Source organism: Aegilops tauschii, chromosome 3 (genome assembly GCF_002575655.3).
Source record: "Aegilops tauschii subsp. strangulata cultivar AL8/78 chromosome 3, Aet v6.0, whole genome shotgun sequence".
Lineage (NCBI taxonomy): Eukaryota > Viridiplantae > Streptophyta > Magnoliopsida > Poales > Poaceae > Aegilops > Aegilops tauschii.
The window spans coordinates 300,392,580-300,417,374 of NC_053037.3; the positions used below are offsets into that span (position 1 = coordinate 300,392,580).

General features: G+C 49.1%; 1 protein-coding gene across 3 annotated transcripts; it reads right to left on the minus strand.

The window, feature by feature from the left end:
* Window positions 1–19,140: 19,140 nt before the first annotated feature.
* Window positions 19,141–23,811, minus strand: LOC109774917 (uncharacterized). 3 transcript variants are annotated; one of them, XM_020333676.4, is made up of 3 exons: window positions 23,742–23,811; window positions 22,297–22,909; window positions 19,141–21,721 (listed from the first exon to the last, which is right to left on the minus strand). In XM_020333676.4, exons 2-3 carry the CDS (start codon window positions 22,836–22,838, stop codon window positions 21,652–21,654), a joined length of 612 nt encoding a protein of 203 aa, XP_020189265.1. In that variant the 5' UTR covers window positions 22,839–22,909; window positions 23,742–23,811; the 3' UTR covers window positions 19,141–21,651. The 3 variants fall into 3 exon arrangements, with proteins under 3 accessions (XP_020189265.1, XP_020189268.1, XP_020189267.1); XM_020333679.4 differs by having other exon boundaries at window positions 22,297–22,914; window positions 23,742–23,783; XM_020333678.4 differs by lacking the exon at window positions 23,742–23,811 and having other exon boundaries at window positions 22,297–23,702.
* Window positions 23,812–24,795: the final 984 nt, after the last annotated feature.

Genomic DNA, 24,795 nt, shown 5'->3' on the forward strand with positions numbered 1-24,795 from the left:
TGTGTATTAAAGTAGCCACCTTAAGTTAACCATTAATTAACAACTCTCACATCTGTCATGGATTACACTCAACCAATCCATGTCTACGAGCATAGCATAGCAATAAGCATAACGTAAAAGTAACTCCCAAGGTTTGAAATAAAGGACAATAGGTTCTACCTCATCAAATACTTCCCAATACCCACATGTTAACAAATCCTAACCATGCAATGTTTGAGGTTTGAAAGTAATGCATAAAAACTGGGTAATAAAGGGATATGATCAAAGTGTGAAACTTGCCTTGTACTGTTGATGAAGATGATTCGCACTCATAATGTAACACCCTGAGGATCATGCTACAGTAACCCTCTGTGATTAAGCTAATCATGTTGCTAAACAGGGCTTGATCACATTTGGAACACATTTCTTTTCAAACTCCTAATTCAAACTTCAATTAAATTTAAAGTGGAAAATAAAAGTTTTCAAAAATTTAAACAAAAATGTTCGGGCACTGCCAGAAATTGCACTGATAATTATTGTGGAGAAAACACATTTTTATAAAATGCCTAAATACTTTTAAATGAAATAAAACAGAAAAGAAAATAAACAAATAAAAAGAAAACAGAAAACAGAACAGACAAAAAAAAGAGAAGGCCCTTTCCCCCCGCTGGACCCCTGGCCCGACTGGGCCGACCCCCGGCCCAGCCCACCTCTCCCGCTCGCCCCCTTCCCTGTTCCCCCGACCGGGGTCGGAACAGGGGCCGTCCCCGCCGCACCCCCTCGCCGGCGACGGGGAGGATAAGGGCGCCAGCACCCCTGCCTCCTCGGGCCTCTCTCCCACTCGCCCCCCCCCCCCCGCTCACCTCTCGGCCCCTGCGCCTCCCTCTTCCCCCCCCCCCCCAGATCCGCGCCGCTCTCTTCTTCCCCACGCTCGACGCGCTCGCCGCCGTTCCCGTCGTTCACACGGCCACCGTGCCCCAATCGCCACCTCGTCGTGTCATACGCCGTCGCCGCCCTCGACTACACCACCTCCGCCTCTCCGTTGAAGCTCGGAGCCACTACAACGGCCTCCCCGAGCTCGTCTTCAACTTCGGACGCCGGCGACCCCCTTCTTCCCCGGCGCCGACCTGCTGCTCCTAAGCTCTCACCGGCCTCCGTGTAACGCGCGGTGAGCCTCTCCCCCCTCCTCCCCTGTCCTTTCTATCGCGCGCGCCCCCTAGCTTCTTCCCCGCGCGCGCCCGAACGCCGCGCCGCGGAGCTCGCCGCCGGCGGGTCTCCGGTGACCTTTTGGTCACGGGCTCAAGCCCGCAGCACTCCCCACCGCACGTAGATGCTTCCCAGCCCCTCCGCTTGCTCGACAGCCCGCCGTAGCCACGTTTCCGTCGGGCACCCGTGCGCGCCGCCGCCTCCGCCGCTCGCCGGCGCCGATTCCGGCCAAGTCCGGCGAAGCCCCGACCACCCCTGGATGCGGCGCTACGAGCCCTTTCGAATGGGCCTAGCCCCGCTCCTCCCCGAGCCCCGTAGCGCGATTTCGGCCAACTCCGGCGAGGGGCCGCCGCTGTTTTGGTCGCCGGAGTTGCTCCGGCGCCGGCCGCCGACGTGGCTGGCCTGGGCCCCCCCCAGTGCCACTGCCAGTGGGCCCGTGGGCCCCGTTGACTGGGTCCACCCAGTCAACGTGCTGACTGGGCAGGCCCAGCCACTGACATGCGGGCCCCGCCGCAAAATTAAAAAAAGAAGAGAAAAAGAAAAATGTTTTATAAATAAAAATAATTAATTAACTTAATCACTCACTGACAGGTGGGCCCAGTAGTTAATTAACTAAAAATTAATTAGTTTAATCTTCTGTTTAACCCACTGTCTATGACAGGTGGGTCCCCCGTGTCAGTTTTGACCAGTCAACCGGACTATTGACCGCTGACGTCACTCATACGTCATGCTGACGTCATATCCCTTTTCTGTTAATTAAATAATTCTAGAAATTCAAATAAACTTTGAAAATTCATATCTTTTAAACCGTAACTCGGATGAAAATGTTTTCTGTATGAAAATTGCTCAGAACGACGAGACGAATCCGAATACGCAGTCCGTTCATCCACCACACCTCCCTAACCTATCGAACTAGCAACTTTCCCCCTCCGGTCCGTCTGTCCGAAAACGAGAAACATCGGGAATACCCCCCGGATATTCCCCCCCTTCGCCGGTACCACCAACTGTCGCGTTAGGGCACACCTAGCACCGCTCATTGTCATGTCACGCATCGTCATGCTTATGTTTGCATTGTATTTACTGTTTCTTCCCCCTCTTCTCTCCGGTAGACTACGAGACCGACACTGCTGCTGTCCAGTTCGACTACGGAGTTGACGACCCCTCCTACTTGCCAGAGCAACCAGGCAAGCCCCCCCCCCTTGATCACCAGATATCGCCTATTCTTCTCTATACTGCTTGCATTAGAGTAGTGTAGCATGTTACCGCTTTTCGATATCCTATCCTGATGCATAGCCTATCCTTGCTACTACTGTTGATACCTTTACCTGCAATCCTACATGCTTAGTATAGGATGCTAGATTTCCATCAGTGGCCCTACATTCTTGTCCGTCAGCTGTGCTATACTATCGGGTCGTGATCACCTGGGCGGTGATCACGGGTATATACTTATATACTATATACATGATACATGTGGTGACTAAAGTCGGGTCGGCTCGTAGGAGTACCCGCAAGTGGATCTTTGTGGCGGAGCGACAGGGCAGGTTGAGACCACCCAGGTGAGAGGTGGGCCTGGCCCTGGTCGGCGTTCGCGGTTAATTAACACGCTTAACGAGATCTTGGTATTTGATCTGAGTCTGGCCATTTGGTCTATACGCACTAACCATCTACGTGGGAGTAGTTATGGGTATCCCGACGTCGTGGTATCAGCCGAAGCCTTCTTGACGTCAGCGACTGAGTGGCGCGCGCCGGATTGGACTGGAACGCCACTAGGCTAGGTCTGCTTCCGGCCGCGTACGCAACGTGCAGGTGTGCATAGGGCGATGGGCCCAGACCCCTGCGCGCATAGGGTTAGACCGGCGTGCTGACCTCTCTGTTGAGCCTAGGTGGGGCTGCGACGTGTTGATCTTACGATGCCGGGCATGACCCAGAAAAGTGTGTCCGGCCAAATGGGATCGAGCGTGTTGGGTTATGTGGTGCACCCCTGCAGGGAAGTTTATCTATTCGAATAGCCGTGTCCCTCGGTAAAAGGACGACCCGGAGTTGTACCTTGACCTTATGACAACTAGAACTGGATACTGAATAAAATACACCCTTCCAAGTGCCAGATACAACCCGGTGATCGCTCTCTAACAGGGCGACGAGGAGGGGATCGCCGGGTAGGATTATGCTATGCGATACTACTTGGAGGACTTCAATCTACTCTCTTCTACATGCTGCAAGATGGAGATGGCCAGAAGCGTAGTCTTCGACAGGACTAGCTATCCCCCTTTTATTCTGGCATTCTGCAGTTCAGTCCACTGATATGCCCCTTTACACATATACCCATGCATATGTAGTGTAGCTCCTTGCTTGCGAGTACTTTGGATGAGTACTCACGGTTGCTTCTTTCCCTCTTTTCCCCCTTTTCTTTTCTATCTGGTTGTCACAACCAGATGCTGGAGTCCAGGAGCCAGACGCCACCGTCGACGACGACACCTACGACACTGGAGGTGCCTACTACTACGTGCAGGCCGCTGACGACGACGAGGAGTAGTTAGGAGGATCCCAGGCAGGAGGCCTGCGCCTCGTTCGATCTGTCCCCCAGTTTGTGCTAGCCTTCTTAAGGCAAACTTGTTTAACTTATGTCTGTATTCAGATATTGTTGCTATCGCTGACTCGTCTGTGATCGAGCACTTGTATTCGAGCCCTCGAGGTCCCTGGCTTGTATTATGATGCTTGTATGACTTATTTATGTTTTAGAGTTGTGTTGTGATATCTTCCCGTGAGTCCCTGATCTTGGTCGTACACATTTGCGTGCATGATTAGTGTACGGTCAAATCGGGGGCGTCACAAGTTGGTATCAGAGCCGACTGCCTGTAGGAATCCCCCCCTACCACACTCCTTGGCCGAAGTCGAGTCTAGACATTACAAAAACTTTTACTAACATGGTTGTGTGTCTTACGGGCCCACGTCGCCATTGGGTGGTACTAGTATCTTTTACTCCTCGACCTTTACTCCGGGACTCTGAACTCTCTTCTACTCGGGTTAAACGAATTTACTAACTTTAACACTAGGATCCCGTGACCGCGTTCACCCCAAAGTTGGATAAGCCATAGTTGTTTCTTAGAGTAGTATTTTGAAACAATTCACACACTGTCATTTGACTCCTTTGAAACGTCTTTGCTTTCAGATGGAACCCACAAGGCAGGTCGTTCGCCACACGATGGCCATTGGTGCCTCGGGATCACCTGCGGTGCTAGCTGAGATGATGACCTATCTGGGTTATCGCTAGCACCCTGAGTACACCGTCTACGAGGAGTACCAGGACTTTAACCAGGAGCAGTACCGTGCCATCGTCCACCTCTACTCGCGGGAGTATGACTCCACTACTGTGCTGCACACCGCACATGGTGTTGGTGTGACCATAGATATGGCTGTCCACGATGCTGCCTATGCTGCTCTGACACGTCTTCATGGAGAGTATCGGGAGTTGGACACCTCCCCTTTCAGGCACATTGCGATCGCATCCGATGATGGTGCGGAGGGATACTATACTGCTACCTACTCCACTGTCACCCGAGAGCCCTTCTACCATCAGAACCTGGTTCTGCATGCTGATGGGCTGGATCGAGCTAACCGAGCTCTTCGCCATGATATGTACACCACCCATCAGCACCTTTACCGTGCTCTGACGCTGCTGCACCCCTTTGTCCGATCTGGACAGGTACCGCGTACTGCGATCTACCCAGCCAGGACCGTGATGCCCCACGGTGTCGGTTGGCCAGAGGTGGGAGGCTACTCTCCCGCACTTGGTCCTCTTCTGCCACCTGAGCGTCGGGCTCTACACCTGAGTATCCGCGGCCCCCAGTCTGCTGACGTCGAGGGCTATCCGTTGCCTCACTACCAGCTGTCGGGCTACGATTACCTCCACAGTACCTCTTGGGACTGATGTAGGCTTGCTTGTAGTATTAGTTGCAGTCGCCGCGAGCCTGTGTGCCGCCTATGTTGTTTTAGTCTATGTACTGAACTCTATGTACTGAACTCTATGCATGCCCCCTTTTGTAAGATATGCCGACTACTATGTAGTAGCTATCGTGCTCCTTTCGTTATGCATGTTTCATCATGAATGATTCTTGTCTTTGCACATATTTCTCAATGTTGAACTACCCCTGTTATATATTAGCAGGATGGTTAGACCAGGTGGTCGTGGTCGTGGTGGCGATGCCCCACCACCACCTGAGTACATGGCTGGTATGATCCAACAGTTTGAACTGAACCGCCAATTCATGGAAAATATGATGGCTCATTTTCCTCGCCCCAATATGAACCAACAGCCAGCTCAAGTGACTCTTCAAGATTTCATACGCCTCAACCCAACCATCTACCGCAGCTCAACTCAGCCTCTGGATGCTGATGACTGGCTCCGTGACATCACCTATGAGATGGAGTCTGCTGATGTAGCCCCTGCCAGCTATGTCACCTTTGCTTCCTTCTTCTTGAAGGGACCCGCAGCTCAATGGTGGGACAGCCACAGGCGTACTCTGCCAGCTGGAACAATCATCACATGGCCAGACTTCCAAGCTGCTTTCCGTGCCCGCTTCATTCCTCAAGGAGTCATGGACCGGAAGAAGCGTGAGTTCCGCAACCTCACCCAAGGCAACAAAACTGTCGAAGCTTATCAGCGGGAGTTTCTGGACTTGTCCCGCTATGCTGAAGAAGACATTGCAACTGATGCACGCAGACAGGAGAAGTTCCGTGATGGCCTTCAAGCCGACATCAAGCTCACACTTCTAGTGCATGACTTTGCTGATTTCGCCACCTTGGTGAACAAGGCCATCAATGTCGAAACAGGTCTGCAGGAATACCAGAGCTCTCACAGGCGCAACCGTGACTCGGGCTCATCTTCGGGCCCGCCCTCACAGAAGCGTAAGATATGGATCCCGAACAGCATGTACCGTCCAAATGCATCTGCCCCAAGGCAGACATATGCTGCACCTCGTCTGCCTCCACCACCATCTAGGCAGTCAAGACTTCCAGCTCCACCATCCCAAGCTCCTGTTCCCACTCCGAATAATGGCTTGTGCTTCAGGTGTGGTCAACCAGGGCACCGTGCTAAAGAATGCAACCAGAACCAGAATCAACTGGCCCTTCCAGCAACTGGCCGTGGTAACAATCAGCCCCGCAACAACAATGCTAAGTCTTATAGTCGTGCTCATGCCAACCACGTTGATCTCAACGAGGCTCAAGACCAGCCTGCTACTGTGATGGGTACACTCCTCGTAAATTCAGTACCAGCATCCGTTTTATTTGATACAGGTGCATCGCATTCATTCATGTCAGAAGATTTTGCATACAAGCACGACGTTAAATGTGAGGACATGAACACCTCTGTATTGGTCAAAACCCCCGTGGGACAGTGTCAAACCTCCTTGGTTGGCATCGATGTCCCCGTGGAAATCGAAGGGCTGGAATTCTATGCCTCTCCCATTATCCTGAAGTCGTCTAACATCGACCTCATTTTGGGTATGGATTGGTTGAAAGCGCATACTGCTTCTATAGTTTGCGCCACTAAGACCGTCCATCTGCTACACCCTTCAGATGAAATAGTTGCTTAGCAAGCTCATCTGGTGCAAAATGCCGAGGCAAGGCTCTATGCATTGAATGCATTGAACGCTGCACCACTCGAGGGCATTGAAAACATTCCCGTCGTACGTGAATTCCTCGACGTCTTCCCTGAAGAACTTCCAGGGATTCCCCCTGCTAGAGCTGTCGAATTCATCATCGACTTGAAACCAGGCACCACTCCTATAGCCAAACGACCCTACAAAATGCCGCCGCATGAACTCCTTGAGCTTAAGGAGGAAATCGACAAATCTCTTCGCAACGGATTCATTCACCCAAGTTGCTCTCCTTGGGGAGCACCTTCCCTCTTTGTCAAGAAGAAGGATGGGACAAACCGGTTAGTTCAAGACTACCGTCCTATAAATCAAGCTACCATTCAGAATAAATACCCTCTTCCTCGGATCAATGATCTGTATGATCAACTGGCGGGTTCGTCAGTGTTCTCTAAGCTCGACTTGAGGTTGGGCTACCATCAGATCCGTGTTCGCGAAGAGGATATCCCAAAGACCGCCTTCGTGACTCGCTATGGTTCATACGAGTACACCGTCATGCTTTCGGTTTAACCAATGTTCCAGCCACCTTCTCTCGTCTGATGAACTATATATTCATGGATTACCTCGACAAGTTCGTCGTGGTTTATCTGGATGATATCCTGGTATTTTCCAAGAACGAAGAAGAACATGCTGAACATCTTCGACTTGTGCTGGAAAAGCTACGAGAGCATCAACTATATGCCAAGTTCTCCAACTGTGAATTCTGGCTACCCGAAGTAACCTATCTCGGGCATGTCATCTCTAAGGATGGTATTGCCGTCAACCCTAAACGAGTTCAGGCTATTCTTGATTGGACTCCTCCCAAGAACGTTAAGCAAGTCAGAAGTTTTCTCGGTCTCGCCAGCTATTGCCGTCGATTCGTCGAGAACTTCTCTAAGATCGCCAGGCCTCTGACTAACCTGTTGCATAAGGATGTCAAGTTCCAATGGACAGACAAATGTCAGGAAAGTTTCCAAGCACTCAAAGACAAGTTGACTTCTGCCCCAGTTCTAGCTCCACCTGATACTAAGAAGGACTTCGTCATTTACTGCGACGCTTCCCGTCAAGGATTAGGCTGTGTCCTAATGCAAGACCGCAAAGTGATTGCTTATGCCTCTCGGCAATTGCGCCCTCACGAAGAGAACTACCCAGTTCACGACCTCGAACTTGCTGCTGTCGTTCATGCGCTGAAGCAGTGGCGACATTACCTTCTCGGTAATCGATGCGAGATCTTCACTGACCACCAAAGTCTGAAGTATCTGTTTACTCAGCCAGATCTGAACCTCCGTCAACAGAGATGGATGGAGCTTGTTGTAGACTTTGACTTGGGTATTTCCTATACGCCAGGCAAGGCTAATGTAATGGCTGATGCCTTGAGCCGCAAGTCTTACTGCAACCACCTCCAGGTTCATAAAGTTCAGCCCTCGCTTGTTGAAGAATTCAGGAAGCTGAACCTCCATATTGTTCCTCCGGGTGCACTCACTCCCCCTCCTAAGGAGTTTGGCAAGGTGAACCTCCACGTTGTTACCCAGGGTTCCCTCAATACCCTAGTTGCTAAACCAGATCTCGTGGATAGCATCAAAAGGCTACAGAAGTATGACTCTGAAGCCCACAAGATTAAGCGCTACCTCGCAGAAGGAAAGCCCTCATTCTTCACCATTGCTGAAGATGGCACCCTATACTTCAAGGGCCGCCTAGTGGTGCCATGTGCAGAGACAAACCTGGATATGACACAGGAAGTTATGAAAGAAGCTCATGATACACCTCTGTGTATCCATCCTGGTAGTACAAAGATGTATCAAGACATCCGTCAGAGATTCTGGTGGTCTAATATGAAGCAAGCCATTGCTCGTTATGTGGCTGAGTGTGACGTTTGCCGTCGTATCAAAGCAGAACATCAAAGGCCTGCTGGAACTCTGCAACCTATCTCTATTCCTGAATGGAAATGGGACCATGTTGAGATGGACTTCGTCACTGGATTTCCCAAATCACAGAAAGGTAATGATGCTATTCTTGTCGTCATTGACCGGCTTTCCAAAGTTGCACATTTCCTGGAAGTCAAAGAAACGATCACTGCTAGCCAGTTGGCAACGCTCTATATGTCCAGGATTGTTTCACTCCACGGTATTCCATTGGTTATCAGCTCAGACCGTGGCAGCTTATTCACTTCAAGATTCTGGGCAAGTTTCCAAGAAGCTATGGGAACTCATGTGTCATTCAGTACGGCGTTTCATCCTCAATCGCAAGGACAAGTTGAACGCGTCAATCAAGTTCTCGAAGACATGCTTCGAGCTTGCGTTATTTCCTTCGGCAAGAAATGGGAGGAATCTCTCCCGTATGCTGAGTTCTCTTATAATAATAGCTATCAAGCTAGTCTGAAGATGGCCCCCTTCGAAGTGTTATATGGACGAAAGTGCCGAACCCCTCTGAACTGGTCAGAAACTGGGGAACGTCCACTCTTCGGTCCGGATATTATCCAAGATGCCGAAGAACAAGTCCGCATTATTCGCGAGAATCTCAAGACTGCTCAGTCACGTCAAAAGAGTCAGTATGACCGTCATCATAAAGACATGGTCTATCAACCTGGCGAAAAGGCTTATCTTCGAGTCACACCTATGAAGGGTGCTCACCGCTTCGGGATCAAGGGCAAACTAGCTCCTCGCTATATTGGCCCATTCACTATCCTCGAAAGGCGTGGAAAAGTGGCATACCAACTGGAGCTACCGCCGAACCTTTCTCAGGTTCACGATGTGTTCCATGTGTCACAGCTCCGCCGTTGCTTCAAGGATCCAATCCGAGCTGTGGATCATGAAGTGCTCGAATTGCAGCAAGACCTCTCCTATAAGGAGCATCCGGTCTGCATTCTCGACCAAGCTGAACGCCGCACACGTCAGAAGGCGATCAAGTCTCTCAAAGTCCAGTGGTCGCACCATTCTGAAGATCAGGCCACTTGGGAACGAGAGGATCGTCTGCGCGAAGAATACCCCGCACTGTTTCCTTCTACCTCCTAAATCTCGGGACGAGATTTCTTGTAGTGGAGGAGATTTGTAACACCCTGAGGATCATGCTACAGTAACCCTCTGTGATTAAGCTAATCATGTTGCTAAACAGGGCTTGATCACATTTGGAACACATTTCTTTTCAAACTCCTAATTCAAACTTCAATTAAATTTAAAGTGGAAAATAAAAGTTCTCAAAAATTTAAACAAAAATGTTCGGGCACTGCCAGAAATTGCACTGATAATTATTGTGGAGAAAACACATTTTTATAAAATGCCTAAATACTTTTAAATGAAATAAAACAGAAAAGAAAATAAACAAATAAAAAGAAAACAGAACAGACAAAAAAAAGAGAAGGCCCTTTCCCCCCGCTGGACCCCTGGCCCGACTGGGCCGACCCCCGGCCCAGCCCACCTCTCCCGCTCGCCCCCTTCCCTGTTCCCCCGACCGGGGTCGGAACAGGGGCCGTCCCCGCCGCACCCCCTCGCCGGCGACGGGGAGGATAAGGGCGCCAGCACCCCCGCCTCCTCGGGCCTCTCTCCCACTCGCCCCCCCCCCCCCCCGCGCTCACCTCTCGACCCCTGCGCCTCCCTCTTCCCCCCCCCCCCAGATCCGCGCCGCTCTCTTCTTCCCCACGCCCGACGCACTCGCCGCCGTTCCCGTCGTTCACACGGCCACCGTGCCCCAATCGCCACCTCGCCGTGTCATACGCCGTCGCCGCCCTCGACTACACCACCTCCGCCTCTCCGTTGAAGCTCGGAGCCACTACAACGGCCTCCCCGAGCTCGTCTTCAACTCCTGACGCCGGCGACCCCCTTCTTCCCCGGCGCCGACCTGCTGCTCCTAAGCTCTCACCGGCCTCCGTGTGCCGCGCGGTGAGCCTCTCCCCCCTCCTCCCCTGTCCTTTCTCTCTCACGCGCCCCCTAGCTTCTTCCCCGCGCGCGCCCGAACGCCGCGCCGCGGAGCTCGCCGCCGGCGGGTCTCCGGTGACCTTTTGGTCACGAGCTCAAGCCCGCAGCACTCCCCACCGCACGTAGATGCTTCCCAGCCCCTCCGCTTGCTCGACAGCCCGCCGTAGCAACGTTTCCGTCGGGCACCCGTGCGCGCCGCCGCCTCCGCCGCTCGCCGGCGCCGATTCCGGCCAAGTCCGGCGAAGCCCCGACCACCCCTGGATGCGGCGCTATGAGCCCTTTCGAATGGGCCTAGCCCCGCTCCTCCCCGAGCCCCGTAGCGCGATTCCGGCCAACTCCGGCGAGGGGCCGCCGCTGTTTTGGTCGCCAGAGTTGCTCCGGCGCCGGCCGCCGACGTGGCTGGCCTGCCCCCCCCCCCCAGTGCCACTGCCAGTGGGCCCGTGGGCCCCGTTGACTGGGTCCACCCAGTCAACGTGCTGACTGGGCAGGCCCAGCCACTGACATCCGGGCCCCGCCGCAAAATTAAAAAAAAAAGAGAAAAAGAAAAATGTTTTATAAATTAAAATAATTAATTAACTTAATCACTCACTGACAGGTGGGCCCAGTAGTTAATTAACTAAAAATTAATTAGTTTAATCTTCTGTTTAACCCACTGTCTATGACAGGTGGGTCCCCCGTGTCAGTTTTGACCAGTCAACCGGACTGTTGACCGCTGACGTCACTCATACGTCATGCTGACGCCATATCCCTTTTCTGTTAATTAAATAATTCCAGAAATTCAAATAAACTTTGAAAATTCATATCTTTTAAACCGTAACTCGGATGAAAATGTTTTCTATATGAAAATTGCTCAGAACGACGAGACGAATCCAACTGTCGCGTTAGGGCACACCTAGCACCGCTCATTGTCATGTCACGCATCGTCATGCTTATGTTTGCATTGTATTTACTGTTTCTTCCCCCTCTTCTCTTCGGTAGACTACGAGACCGACACTGCTGCTGTCCAGTTCGACTACGGAGTTGACGACCCCTCCTACTTGCCAGAGCAACCAGGCAAGCCCCCCCCCCCCTTGATCACCAGATATCGCCTATTCTTCTCTATACTGCTTGCATTAGAGTAGTGTAGCATGTTACCGCTTTTCGATATCATATCCTGATGCATAGCCTATCCTTGCTACTACTGTTGATACCTTTACCTGCAATCCTACATGCTTAGTATAGGATGCTAGATTTCCATCAGTGGCCCTACATTCTTGTCCGTCTGCTGTGCTATACTATCGGGTCGTGATCACCTGGGCGGTGATCACGGGTATATACTTATATACTATATACATGATACATGTGGTGACTAAAGTCGGGTCGGCTCGTAGGAGTACCCACAAGTGGATCTTTGTGACGGAGCGACAGGGCAGGTTGAGACCACCCAGGTGAGAGGTGGGCCTGGCCCTGGTCGGCGTTCGCGGTTAATTAACACGCTTAACGAGATCTTGGTATTTGATCTGAGTCTGGCCATTTGGTCTATACGCACTAACCATCTACGTGGGAGTAGTTATGGGTATCCCGACGTCGTGGTATCAGCCGAAGCCTTCTTGACGTCAGCGACTGAGTGGCGCGCGCCGGATTGGACTGGAACGCCACTAGGCTAGGTCTGCTTCCGGCCGCGTACGCAACGTGCAGGTGTGCATAGGGCGATGGGCCCAGACCCCTGCGCGCATAGGGTTAGACCGGCGTGCTGACCTCTTTGTTGAGCCTAGGTGGGGCTGCGACGTGTTGATCTTACGATGCCGGGCATGACCCAGAAAAGTGTGTCCGGCCAAATGGGATCGAGCGTGTTGGGTTATGTGGTGCACCCCTGCAGGGAAGTTTATCTATTCGAATAGCCGTGTCCCTCGGTAAAAGGACGACCCGGAGTTGTACCTTAACCTTATGACAACTAGAACTGGATACTGAATAAAATACACCCTTCCAAGTGCCAGATACAACCCGGTGATCGCTCTCTAACAGGGCGACGAGGAGGGGATCGCCGGGTAGGATTATGCTATGCGATACTACTTGGAGGACTTCAATCTACTCTCTTCTACATGCTGCAAGATGGAGATGGCCAGAAGCGTAGTCTTCGACAGGACTAGCTATCCCCCTTTTATTCTGGCATTCTGCAGTTCAGTCCACTGATATGCCCCTTTACACATATACCCATGCATATGTAGTGTAGCTCCTTGCTTGCGAGTACTTTGGATGAGTACTCACGGTTGCTTCTTTCCCTCTTTTCCCCCTTTTCTTTTCTATCTGGTTGTCACAACCAGATGCTGGAGTCCAGGAGCCAGACGCCACCATCGACGACGACACCTACGACACTGGAGGTGCCTACTACTACGTGCAGGCCGCTGACGACGACCAGGAGTAGTTAGGAGGATCCCAGGCAGGAGGCCTGCGCCTCGTTCGATCTGTCCCCCAGTTTGTGCTAGCCTTCTTAAGGCAAACTTGTTTAACTTATGTCTGTACTCAGATATTGTTGCTTCCGCTGACTCGTCTGTGATCGAGCACTTGTATTCGAGCCCTCAAGGCCCCTGGCTTGTATTATGATGCTTGTATGACTTATTTATGTTTTAGAGTTGTGTTGTGATATCTTCCCGTGAGTCCCTGATCTTGGTCGTACACATTTGCGTGCATGATTAGTGTACGGCCAAATCGGGGGCGTCACACATAACTTCTGATACTTCTACTCTTCGCACTCCGTTTAATCTATCGTAAGCAAGCAATAGTAACCACACATAAGCAATCATGCAAAAGAATCGAAGAAAAGATCTCGAAAAACTTCGAAAACAAACAAAGAACTCTTGCAACAGAAAAGAATTTCCGACAGTACCAAAATTGGGTGGATTTGGTCTTATCAGAAATTTTAGGTCAAGAGTTTCAATTTTGCAAAAAGAATCAATTAAATCGGAGTTATAGAACTCGAGTTATAAACAAAAGAAGTTTGAATTCAAATCTGTTTGAAATCAAATTTTAAACTTTCAAAAACATGTTCAAGTTGATTATCTGGATAGAGAGGATCATAACGAAGAAGTGGGCGTTGGTTTCGTTGAATTTGGACAAGCGAGTAAAAAGTTGTGATCGTTTTAAGATCAGGGGCTAATCTGTAAATAAAATATTCACGGATGGGTCCCTGGCCGAAATTAAAAAGAAAAAGAAAAATCGTATCGAACGAACGCTACAGAACCCTACAGAACGAAATCGTTCGCTACTAGACGCTAACGAGCGAACGCTCGCTAAATAAACTAACCTAAAACTAAACCGGCATTAAAAGAAAAACCGAGTCGGGGCGATGGTTTTATACCGGTTCGGCGGTTGGCGAAAAAAGAACCAGCGGCAACGACGACTACGGCGTGCTCCGGCGAGACGGCGCGGGGCTCTGGCGATGGCGCTCGGCGGCGGCGGCTTCACGCGGCAGCGGGGCAAAGCGTGGGTGGCGGTGGCGTGCAGTGCGGGCGGCGGTGGCGAGGGGCGGCAGTAGGTGGCGGCGGCGACGGTGGACTGCAGCGGCAGCGGCGGCGCGATGCGAGGAGGAGTGGGGTCGAGGGCGCGGCTTATAAAGGGGTGGGCGGCTCGGGTGCGTGGAGGAGGGGGCAAGGGAGGAGGAGTCCGGGCGGACTCGGCGTCGCTAGCGAGATGCATGCGGCGGCCGGTCTCCCGGCTGGAGCTCGGAGACGAGGCGGTGCGGGGCTGGGCCGCGGCCTGGCTGGAAGCTGGGCCGGCCCAGTCGGCGGGAGTTTCTTTAAACCGACAACAAAATAAAATAAAAAGCAAAATAGAAAAAATTATATATATGCATATAAGATATCAAAAAGTTTAGAAAAAGATTTTCTACAACGTGAACATTTTTCTAGCGTCAAATAAAATCCAGAGAAATTTAAATAAAGCAAACAGTGCTACTGGTCTATTTAAAAACCAAATAAAATATTTTAAAATACCAAAATAATTCCAGATTTATTTCTCTCCATTTTTCTATTGTAGGGAATCATGTTACCCTATTTTCCATATAGTTTATTTTAGGAGAAAAATAATTTGTAAAAAAATCTAATAACTCCAAAATGAAAATAAATTCATAAGGACTTTAAATTTGATTTTTTTTTAACTTCCAACTCATATTTCATATGTTTTGAAGAAGTACTTTTATCTTCTCTCATGAAAATCATTGAGTTGCATAAAGTTTTTGAAATTCCAAATGAAATTCAAATATTTTCAAAAACCCTTTTTTCATTTAATTTAAATGGAAGAAGTCATATCATCTTCTCTCTAGGGTTTTGTATTTGAAAAGAATTTGAATTCATGGAGATCATAAAAGAAAAATGAAAGTTTGGGAAAGTCATTTTATTCTCTCTCATTTAACTTTCAAAAAGTTTCAAATTTCACTCAATTTCACACAAGCAAACACACCACAATCAAACAAACAATCAAAACTATTTATTTATTATAACATTCCAAAATTTTGAATTTTGGGATGTTACACGGTAGTTGACCATGTTGTCCGGCCATCTCAAACGGCGTTCACGCAAGGAAGGAATATACTCGATGGCGTAGTAATTTTGCATGAGACCGTTCATGAGATGCATCGGAAAAACATGAGTGGAGTAGTATTTAAAATTGACTTTGAGAAGGCCTATGACAAGGTCAAATGGTCTTTCCTCCAACATGCCCTAAGAATGAAAGGTTTCTCTGATAAATGACGCCAATGGATCCAAAATTTTATAACTGGAGGTAGTGTGGCCAACAAAGTCAATGATGATTTAGGCCATTACTTCTAGATAAAAAAAGGACTACGGCAGGGTGACCCCATGTCCTCAATGTTATTTAACATTGTTGTTGACATGGTGGCTATTCTAATTGAGCGCGCCAAGCAGGACGGGCAGATTGCAGGAGTAGTGCCACACCTTGTGGATGGTGGTCTCTCTATTCTGCAATATGCCGATGACACAATTCTTTTTATGGAACATGACCTGGACAAGGCTCGAAACCTGAAACTCTTGGTTTCAGCATTTGAGCAAATGTCGGGTCTCAAAATTAACTTCCATAAAGTGAACTTTTCTGCTTTGGAGAAGCCATTGAGGGCTTGAGGCGGCTGCAGATTACGCTGACCTGTTTGGTTGTGCACATGGTCAATTCCCAATTAAATATCTGGGAATACCAGTTCACTATTGGCGTCTCACCATTGCGGAGTGGAAGCATGTTGAGGAGCGTCTAGAAAAACGACTAGCAGTTGGAAAGGCAAGTTGCTCTCAGTTGGAGGACGGTTGGTTTTAATTAGCTATGTCCTCACAAATATGGTTCTCTATATGCTTTCTTTCCAACTCCCAAAAGGGGGTCCTCCAAAGACTGGACTATTTCAGATCCAGATTCTTTTGGCAGGGAGACTGTGAAAAGAAAAAAATATAGGCTGGCCAAATGGAGCGTGGTTTGTAGGCCGAAAGACCAAGGTGGCCTTGGAATTCATGACCTGTAGGTCAAGAATAAGGCCCTACTTAGTAAATGGTTGTTCAAACTTCTTACTGAGGATGGTGTTTGGCAAACCATATTGCGCAACAAGTCTAGGCCAAAAGGCGGTGTCTCAGGCTTATTGGAAACCTGGCGACTCACACTTTTGGGCTGGCCTAATGGCGGCAAAGAAACATCTTTTTCGCTTTGGGTCTTTCGCGATAAAGGATGGGTCAGAGGTTCATTTCTGGGAAGACATATGGCTAGGAAATGCCAGTCTCCGAGAGCAATACCCAGCCTTATACGCCATTGCTCGCGATAAGAGTAATACTATTGCGCAAGTGCTTAGTTCATCCCGGCCGAATATTTCGTTCAGGCGGGATTTGATTGGCCCCCGACTTTTGTCATGACATAACCTTTTATCCCGTCTGGATTTGATTAATCTGACACAAGGCCGGGATGTGTTTCAGTGGAAACTCACAACATCAGGGTCTTAGACAGTAGACTCGATGTACCGTGCGCTTATGCATTCCGAGGTGCCAGTGAATAATAGAAAATTTGGAAGTCAAAGATTCCACTAAAAGTTAAAATCTTTATGTGATATCTTCGTAGGGGAGTTGTACTAACCAAAGACAATCTTGCATGGCGCAACTGGCCAGAAAGTAAGAAGTGTTGCTTTTGTGCTCATGACAAGACAATCAAACACCTCTTTTTCCAATGCAAGTTTGCACGTTCTACATGGTCAGTCATCCAAATAGCGTCAAATTTGTATCCGCCAACGAGTATTGCCAATATATTTGGTCATTGGTTGGACGGGATTTCAAATAGTTTCAAAACGCTAATAAGGGTGGGGCGTATGCCATACTATGGTCGCTTTGGCTATGTAGAAATGATTTGATTTTTAATGACAAAAATGCTTCTCCTCTGCAGGTTATTTTCCTTGTACGCACTCGCTTCATACGTGGTCTACGCTACAACAGGCGGAGCACCAACCAATGTTCAAGGCGGTGCAGACTAAGGCATAGCCTAGTGGTGGGAAGGGGCTGATGCCTTCCCACCCACCCAGGTTCAAGGCATGGTACTTGCAATTTGGGGTTGTTGCACCAATTATACTGTAGGGGGTTCTCTTACAGTCTTTCTGTCAAAAAAAATGTTCAAGGCGGTGTGTACGCGGTTGGAGCAGACGGCTATGGAGTTTTTTTTCCCAACATGGGTGGCAGCATAACCTTCGGATCGATCCACCGCCGAGTTCGACATAGGCAAAGTGTCGGTCCATAGGACTCTACTGTTGTTGTTTTGTCGATTTTCTTAATTTTTCTAGTGTTATACTTTGATGTTTGGTTATATGCATCCTAATTATACAGAGGCTGGGTGTTACTCATAATGTTTTGTATCCGTTTGATACTACATTTAAGATAATAAAATCGTCCTTTATTAAAAAAAAACTACTAATTTTGGCCCCACAAGGTCTCTACTGCACTGTAACATCGCAAGGAGAGTCATCCTTGATCGTGAAAGTGCCCTCGCTTCACTTTCACGAGGCTGTCCCAAAAGTGTGAATCTCCAGCCATCCACTGGACTGGACTTGCGACAATGGCTTACTACAAAAGTACTTATTACGTACTACCTTCGTTCTTGTTTATTGGTCCCCTTTGCATTTTGTATTAAATTTTGATCTTAAATTTAACTAACAAATATTGATGCATGTATATAATTAGAAACCATGTTCAAATACGAATCCAACGATATAATTTTTGAGACATGCATTACTATTTTCTTAATTAAATTCATGGTCAAAGTTTGGCACAAAATACTAAAAGGATCAATAAACGAGAAGGAAGGTAGTACTCCCTCCATTCCACAATGTAGTGCTTCCTCTATCTCCGTGCTTCAACTTTGACCATAAATTTAACTACCAAGGCCGATTGCGGCGGGGGCAAAAATTATATCAGTGAATTCGTATTCGAAAGAAGTTTTTAATTATGTAATTTTTTCACCCGCCGCAGTCGGTCTCGTTCGTTAAATTTATGGTCAAAGTTCGACCTCGGAAAGCGCAGGCGCACTATATTTTGGAATGGAGGGAGTATCAACAATTGCCACACTCCATCAGTTGTCAGTAGCTTAAACAGCCACTTGCTAGGTAAGGCAGCAGCCTTCATGATCAAATCATGAATTCCTAGGAAATCCCCCCCCCCCCCTTTTTGCTCTCTAGGGCGGCACAAAATGCTCCATTTAACCACTCTGCTAGTAAAATCTAGAGCGGAAATAATCAATTTTTTGAAGTATACCCCTTGATATAGCGCAAAAGGACATCATATACAAGGGAAGGCTACTAAGCACCGAGTTAATCAGTCTAAGGCGACCTCCTGAAGAAAAATGTTTTCCTTTCTAACTACAAAGTCTTTTCTCGAACCATTCTAACACCCTTTCCCATTCAACATTTGTAAGTTTTGGAAAGGAATACCTAAATACGTAGATGGAAATTCATCGGAGGCACAACCAAAAATCTCGGTGTATATTCTCCATAGTTTGGGCTTGTCCAAAACAGAATAACTCACTCTTATGGAAATTAATTGTAAGACCCGATAGTTGCTCGAATGCACAAAGTAATATCTTCTTATTATGAGCCTTCCTTAGGTCATCATACTGAAGAATAGATAGGCCTCCATCAACTAGATGTGACATTACTCCACTAATCTGCTCATCTGCTTTGGCTTTATCAATTAGAACGGCCAACATGGCAGATACGATGTTGAAGAGCCTAATGAATAGGGGATCACCCTGTAGAAGACCCTTCTTTGTTTGAACATAAGGTCCTACATCATCGTTTATCTTTATAGCTACACTTCCTCCCGAGACAAAAGACTTCATCCAAGATATCCACTTGGGCGAGAAAGCTTTCATACGAGGAGCTAACAATAATAGCCATCATCAACAAATGAGTTAACAGCATCTTGATAGGAAATGAGTTAACAGGGCATCACTTAACATGTGAGGAGCAAAGCAAAGCAAAGATGGCAGGAATCAACATCCCTGAAACTGAAAACACTTATTAACATCCTTATATGTTAGAGCAACTCTAGCAGACTCCGCAAAACACCCGGCCCGCAAAAATTCCGGCGAGTATGTGGGCTCGGCCCAATTTTTCGGCCAGAACAGAGCCCGCATACTTGCTCGGCCCGCAAAAAAATTTACCGCAGCCCGCAAATTTTTTTGCCGCAGCCCGCAAACCGCACGCCCCGAGCAGTATAACTGCGGTTCCGTGACCCTTTTGCGGGTCCAAACCCTGTCCCGCCGCCGCCGCGAGCCACTCGATTCCCCTTTCCCTTCTCCACATTTCTCGCCGCCGGCGACCACCGGCCCCGCCTCCAGCCGCCATGTGGGGCCGAATGTGGAGCTCCGGACGCGGCTCCGGCAGCAGATCCAGCCGTGAGAGGGACCCAGAGCGCGAGCGGCGCGTCCGGTCGGACGGCACGAGGAAGCGCGGAGCCCGGAAGTGGACCAACCAAGGGATGTCGCCGCCGGCGAGCTTCAACCGCCGCGAGACGGAGGAGTACGACCGCCGGCGCGCGTCCTTCTCCTCCGCGAGGTCTTCCTACGCCGGATCCTCCTCGTCCTCCGGCACGGGCTTTCTCCCCGTGAAGAGGGAGTGGTCGAACGACGAGGAGGAGCCGGAGGAGCCGGCGCCGTTCGCCTTCGTCCCGGTGAAGGAGGAGCCCGAGGAGCCCGCTCCGCTCGGCCGCCGCGGAGTCGTCGGGCCCGAGGACTACGTCGCGGACTTTGACGCTGTTGCCAAGGTTTTTGAGTCGCCGACTAATCGTCGAGTCGTCATGGCGTGGCTGGCTCACGCAGGCGACTTGACTCAGGGAGCGAGTCACGCGACTCGCCGGCTCGCCGGCGACTTGCCGTGATTAGTCGCTGGCTAGTAGCCGCCGGTCGCCTGGCTTGCTCCAGCTAGGCCCACTGGCAAAAAAAATTTGGGGAGGATAAAGAGAGCTGGCTCTCCACGCGGGTTCACAGAGAGGGAGAGAGGGAAACGAAGGAAAAAGAGAGCTGGCTCCGCGCAGCCCCTCCCCTCCAGATCTGCGGCCGCCGGCGCCGCTCCCCCTCCAGCCCTCCAGATCCACAGCCGCCGCTCCCCCACGAGCCTCCTCCGCCTCCACCTCCATCTACTCCGGCCCCTTCACCTCCGTCTCCACTCTCCAGCATCTGCGCATGCGCCAGCAAACCCTAGCAGGTACAGCTCCCTCTGCCCTGCTGCTGCTGCCTCTCTTTGTTGTTGCCCTGCTGCTGGAAAGAGAGCGCGGGTTGGGTTGTATGTGGAGGGAAGGGGCGATGAGGATAGGGAGCGGTGACTAGGCAGGAGAGATCCTCGCCCGTACCATCCTTATCCGTTCCTCTGTCGGTTGTGCTCTGGTGTTTTATCAGAAAGACCCCATAGTATTTTTATCAGAAAGACCCCATAGTATTCGTATATTGCAGAGTAACCTGTTCTATTTATTTCAGAGTGTTATTTCTGTTGCTGTGATGGTATTTATATGTAGAACTGCTCATGGCGACTTGGGGCGACTAATCAAGCCAAGTCGGTGACTCAAGCCAGCAAGCCACTAGCCGCAGCCTCGGCGACTTGGCTTGACTCGGCGACTCAAAAACCTTGGCCGTTGCTGCCGCCATCGCCGAGCGGAGCGTGCGCGAGGAGGCGGAGCGCCGGCGCCACGCCGAGGAGCTCGAAGCCCTCGAGTGGCGGCAGGCGGTCGCCGACAACGTCGCCGCCAACGAGAAGGCTGAGGAGTGGTGCCGCATCCGCGCGGAGCAGGCGGCGAAGTACGTCGATCTGTGCAGCTCCGACTAGGAGGATTGAGCCTCGCTCGGCCTCCACGGCGTCGTCCATTTTGCCGCGACCTCGCCGCCGTCAGATCCGACCCCCTCTACTACTAGTTAACGTAGCATTTACTATGATCTATGCTTAATTTGTTGATCATGTAGTATGTATGAACTCTCTAGTATGTGATGTGATGAACTATGTTTGTGGAATTTCTCCCACGAACGTGTTTTTTCAAATTATGCAAGTTTAGATACGGTATCTGATCGGCCGCGCATGTTTTCGACCCGCAAACGCGATCTTCGTGAAACCGCAAACGTGTTTTGCGGGTCGAATTTTTGCAGGGTCTGCTAGAGTTGCTCTTACAACCTGGAGCATGTGAACACAAAGGAAGGAAAATAAGGCGAAAATAAATAAATGGGTCAAATCTTGATATGATACAGCGGGCATCAAAACTGCAACCCTACCGTACAAGCTAGCTAACAGGAAAGCAGACATATATGATCATCCTTTGCTTGTTTAACTTCAAGCCACAGGTATCACCCAGATTGTTGAGAAGTTGGCAGCATAAGCATATCCTAGCAGAAAAGCTGCAGCTATCCATTGTTTCAAATGGCAGACGAAAAATCTACTGAATCACACACTCACACTTCCTGAAACCCTCATTTTCCAGTTCATCATCTGACAAACTTCCATCGCTGTTGAAAGAAACATAATCATTCAGTACTCAGAAAATATTATGGCTACAAGTAACAACCAGTGGGTACAAGACTTGTAAGCCAACAAAATAATAAAGCATGTGTCTGCACTCATGCTCAATACAGATTGCAGTTAGAGAATCAATAAGTTTGAAAAGGTTGCAATTAGCAATCGAAGTAGTAAACTGGCCTTCACATTAATTCCAACAAACACACATAAATACCTATCAGCTCTATCGACATGGAGGAGGTGCATCATATGAATAAATGAGTGTAAATCGGAACAAAGCTGGAATCACTTTTGAGATAGTTGATGTACGATACTTAATACTCCCTCCAATCCATATTAATTGACGCAGCTTTAAAGTTGTACTAAAGCTGCGCCAAATAATATGGATCAGAGGGAGTAGCAAAGTTCAACTCCATCAAAGTAGACAACTTATAGCACTAATAGACTAATAGTGAACTACTTCTAGAAATGTGCTAAAATTTATAATCTACAAATAGACAAACGACAATGTACTATTTCTGTGCTGGTAATGATGAAAGCAGGGAATATAATTTTCAGATTGTACCTGGCTTCGAATTCCCTTATCTCAAAAAGCTTCTTTCCACATGTATCAGTCCATTGAACTTTTCTCCGTTCTATACCAGATTTCAAGGTTTGCACCTCTTCCAGTGACTCACGTGGTTCTTCATCTTCACTCACCACTATACAATGCTCTGACGAATCCCTTTTTGAGTTGCTCTTAAGACAACCTTTTCTCTCATCTCCAGTTATGGAACCATTAGTGGTAACCTTCTTCTTTGTTGAACGGGATGGCTCTTCCAAAGAGTCCAAAGTGTTGCTTGAACTCAATTTCGGAGGAGACGCCCCTTCGAGCTCCAAAGCAGTGCTACCGAAGCAGATGAAGGGAGCACATTTACGGGGAGCTTGGTTTTTCGTGTTAGCCAGATGATACACATGCTCAGCTTCCCCATCGACTAGTCGGTACTGACTCCATGCCTTGACAGGCTTCTCTTCTTCTTTCCGTCCAAGCAGCAAAAGAGCAAGGCCATGACTGTATCCTGAAGCTGACGATGAGAAGAAACCTCCTCCTTCCACAGCCAGTAGCATTTCCACTTCTCATCCAGGAACCATTAACTATATTCTTCTGCTCTTAAACTTCCCCTTCATTAACTAGTCTACTGTGCTACAAGGGAAGCAAAATCAGATTCAATGCTCACTATACTTGCAATGGAGATATACACTACCGTCTCATGAATATAAATCAGTAGCAGTATATGAGCCGCACATCGCTTTGTCGAGTAGTAAATGACATAAATTCTGCCATCTCATTCAACAGGGCATGGATATCTCTACTGCAGCAGGCATTCTTGTCTAGGCCCTTCGTTGGTTACTATGCAATCAAGAAACATATAAGGTTCCCAATTATATCCAACCGATCCAGTTTTAGCTGAGCAAATAATTGAAGAGTTCACCTAAACATGATCACATGCCTAATGTACTCCCAAACTGCATCGAAGCCTAAAGGGCTCTTGATTCACTCGTACCACACATATGCCATAACTAAGCCGCCAATCCCATGCGAAAAATGCAATGAACCGGAGCGCACACTCTAACATACTTCTAAAGAGATTAAAAAAACATAAAGAAACTGCAAATACAGATTGACAACAAGTTCATAATGAGCTAATCCCAACAAGATATGTTCCAAAGTACGCAACAATTGCTTCCTGACTGAGTTTCATAGAATACAAAAGAAAGAAAATCCGCAGCACCGAGCTAAGATCCCACTAACGCATACACTGAAGAACAGGCCGAAGAGGTAGGCCTTCACACGGATCTAGCAACCAAGAACCAACCAAATCCTTAATAATCGGCTTAAGTAAGGAACGCATTGGCTAACACCAATACTCAACACCCAAACTAAGGACCTGCACGACTCGGATCCAAAAAAGAAGTCCGGAAAGTTTAAATCAGTGGGCGAATAAAATGCTACGGCTGAACGGATCGGACCTGGGGGAGAGCGATTGGGCGCAGCGGGGTTGGGGCGGGGGGGGGGGGGGGGGGGGGGGCTATCGGATCTGGGATGCGAGGTGAGGAGAGAAGTGGAAACCGATTGTAGGGAAAAAATAAAGAGGGGAGGTTGGAGTAGGAAAAGAGAAGGCACAGACAGGACCTCAGCGGCAGTTGGTGCTGTTCTGTCCTAGTGAGCCTTGCGCTGGAGACGATCGTTAGGTTCGGGCCCTCGTCCAAGTTGACCTTGTGGGTCCGGACTGTATTTCTTTTTCTTTTTTGATTTTGAGACGATGGGTCCGGACTGTAAGTAGGCGTTCTTTTATTGCGTAGAGCATCCAAAACCTGGGCATGTGTGGCCCGGCCCAAAGCCCGACGTCCGGGCCGGGCTCGGGCCTCACTTTCCAGCCTGCAGCCCGGCCAAAGCCCGGAAACCCCCGGCAAAACATGATTTTCTAGTTTTTTATATAAATATATAGGCATAGTTATTATAGTGTTAATCCCTCAAAATAGATATTTTATTGTTTAAAATATGAAAAATAGGCATTTTCTCAGACCGCGGGCTGGGCCGGGCTTTGGGATTTTAGGGTCGTGCTTTTTTAAAACTGGTCCGGCCCAGAAATGCCCAGGTCTAAGAGCACCTAGAGCCGTGTACCAAAAGAATGACACGCCCCCAACCGTGGAGAGAGCTTGGTCACCCCTTATTTTTCGTCCGTTACAACCACATACCTCAAATATCACACATAAATTCATATTATCATGCAAAACAAAAGCTGTGTGCTAGGAATACTAAGTTACGTACTACTAGCTAGAAGCAACTCTACGAGTAGTCATCACAGATGTCGACGACCTCCGTGCCGGCAGTACCGGACAGGCTGGCCCTGCTCCGTCTCCGAGTAGATGGAGTCGGGGATGGCTTGGTGCTCCGCGACATCCTCCGCCTGCGTGACTTCAAACTCGGCCAGAGAATCTCTCTCTCTCTCTCTCTCTCTCTCTCTTTCTCTCTCTCTCTCTCTCTCTCTCTCTCTCTCTCTCTCGTTTTTCCCACCTCACG

Excerpts from the sequence above, each read along its gene's own strand:
- LOC109774917 (XM_020333676.4), bottom strand. The coding sequence starts at position 22,838 with ATGCTACTGGCTGTGGAAGGAGGAGGTTTCTTCTCATCGTCAGCTTCA. Across the intron at positions 21,722-22,296 it reads ATAAGGGAATTCGAAGCCAG|CGATGGAAGTTTGTCAGATG; the intron begins GTACAATCTGAA and ends TTCTTTCAACAG.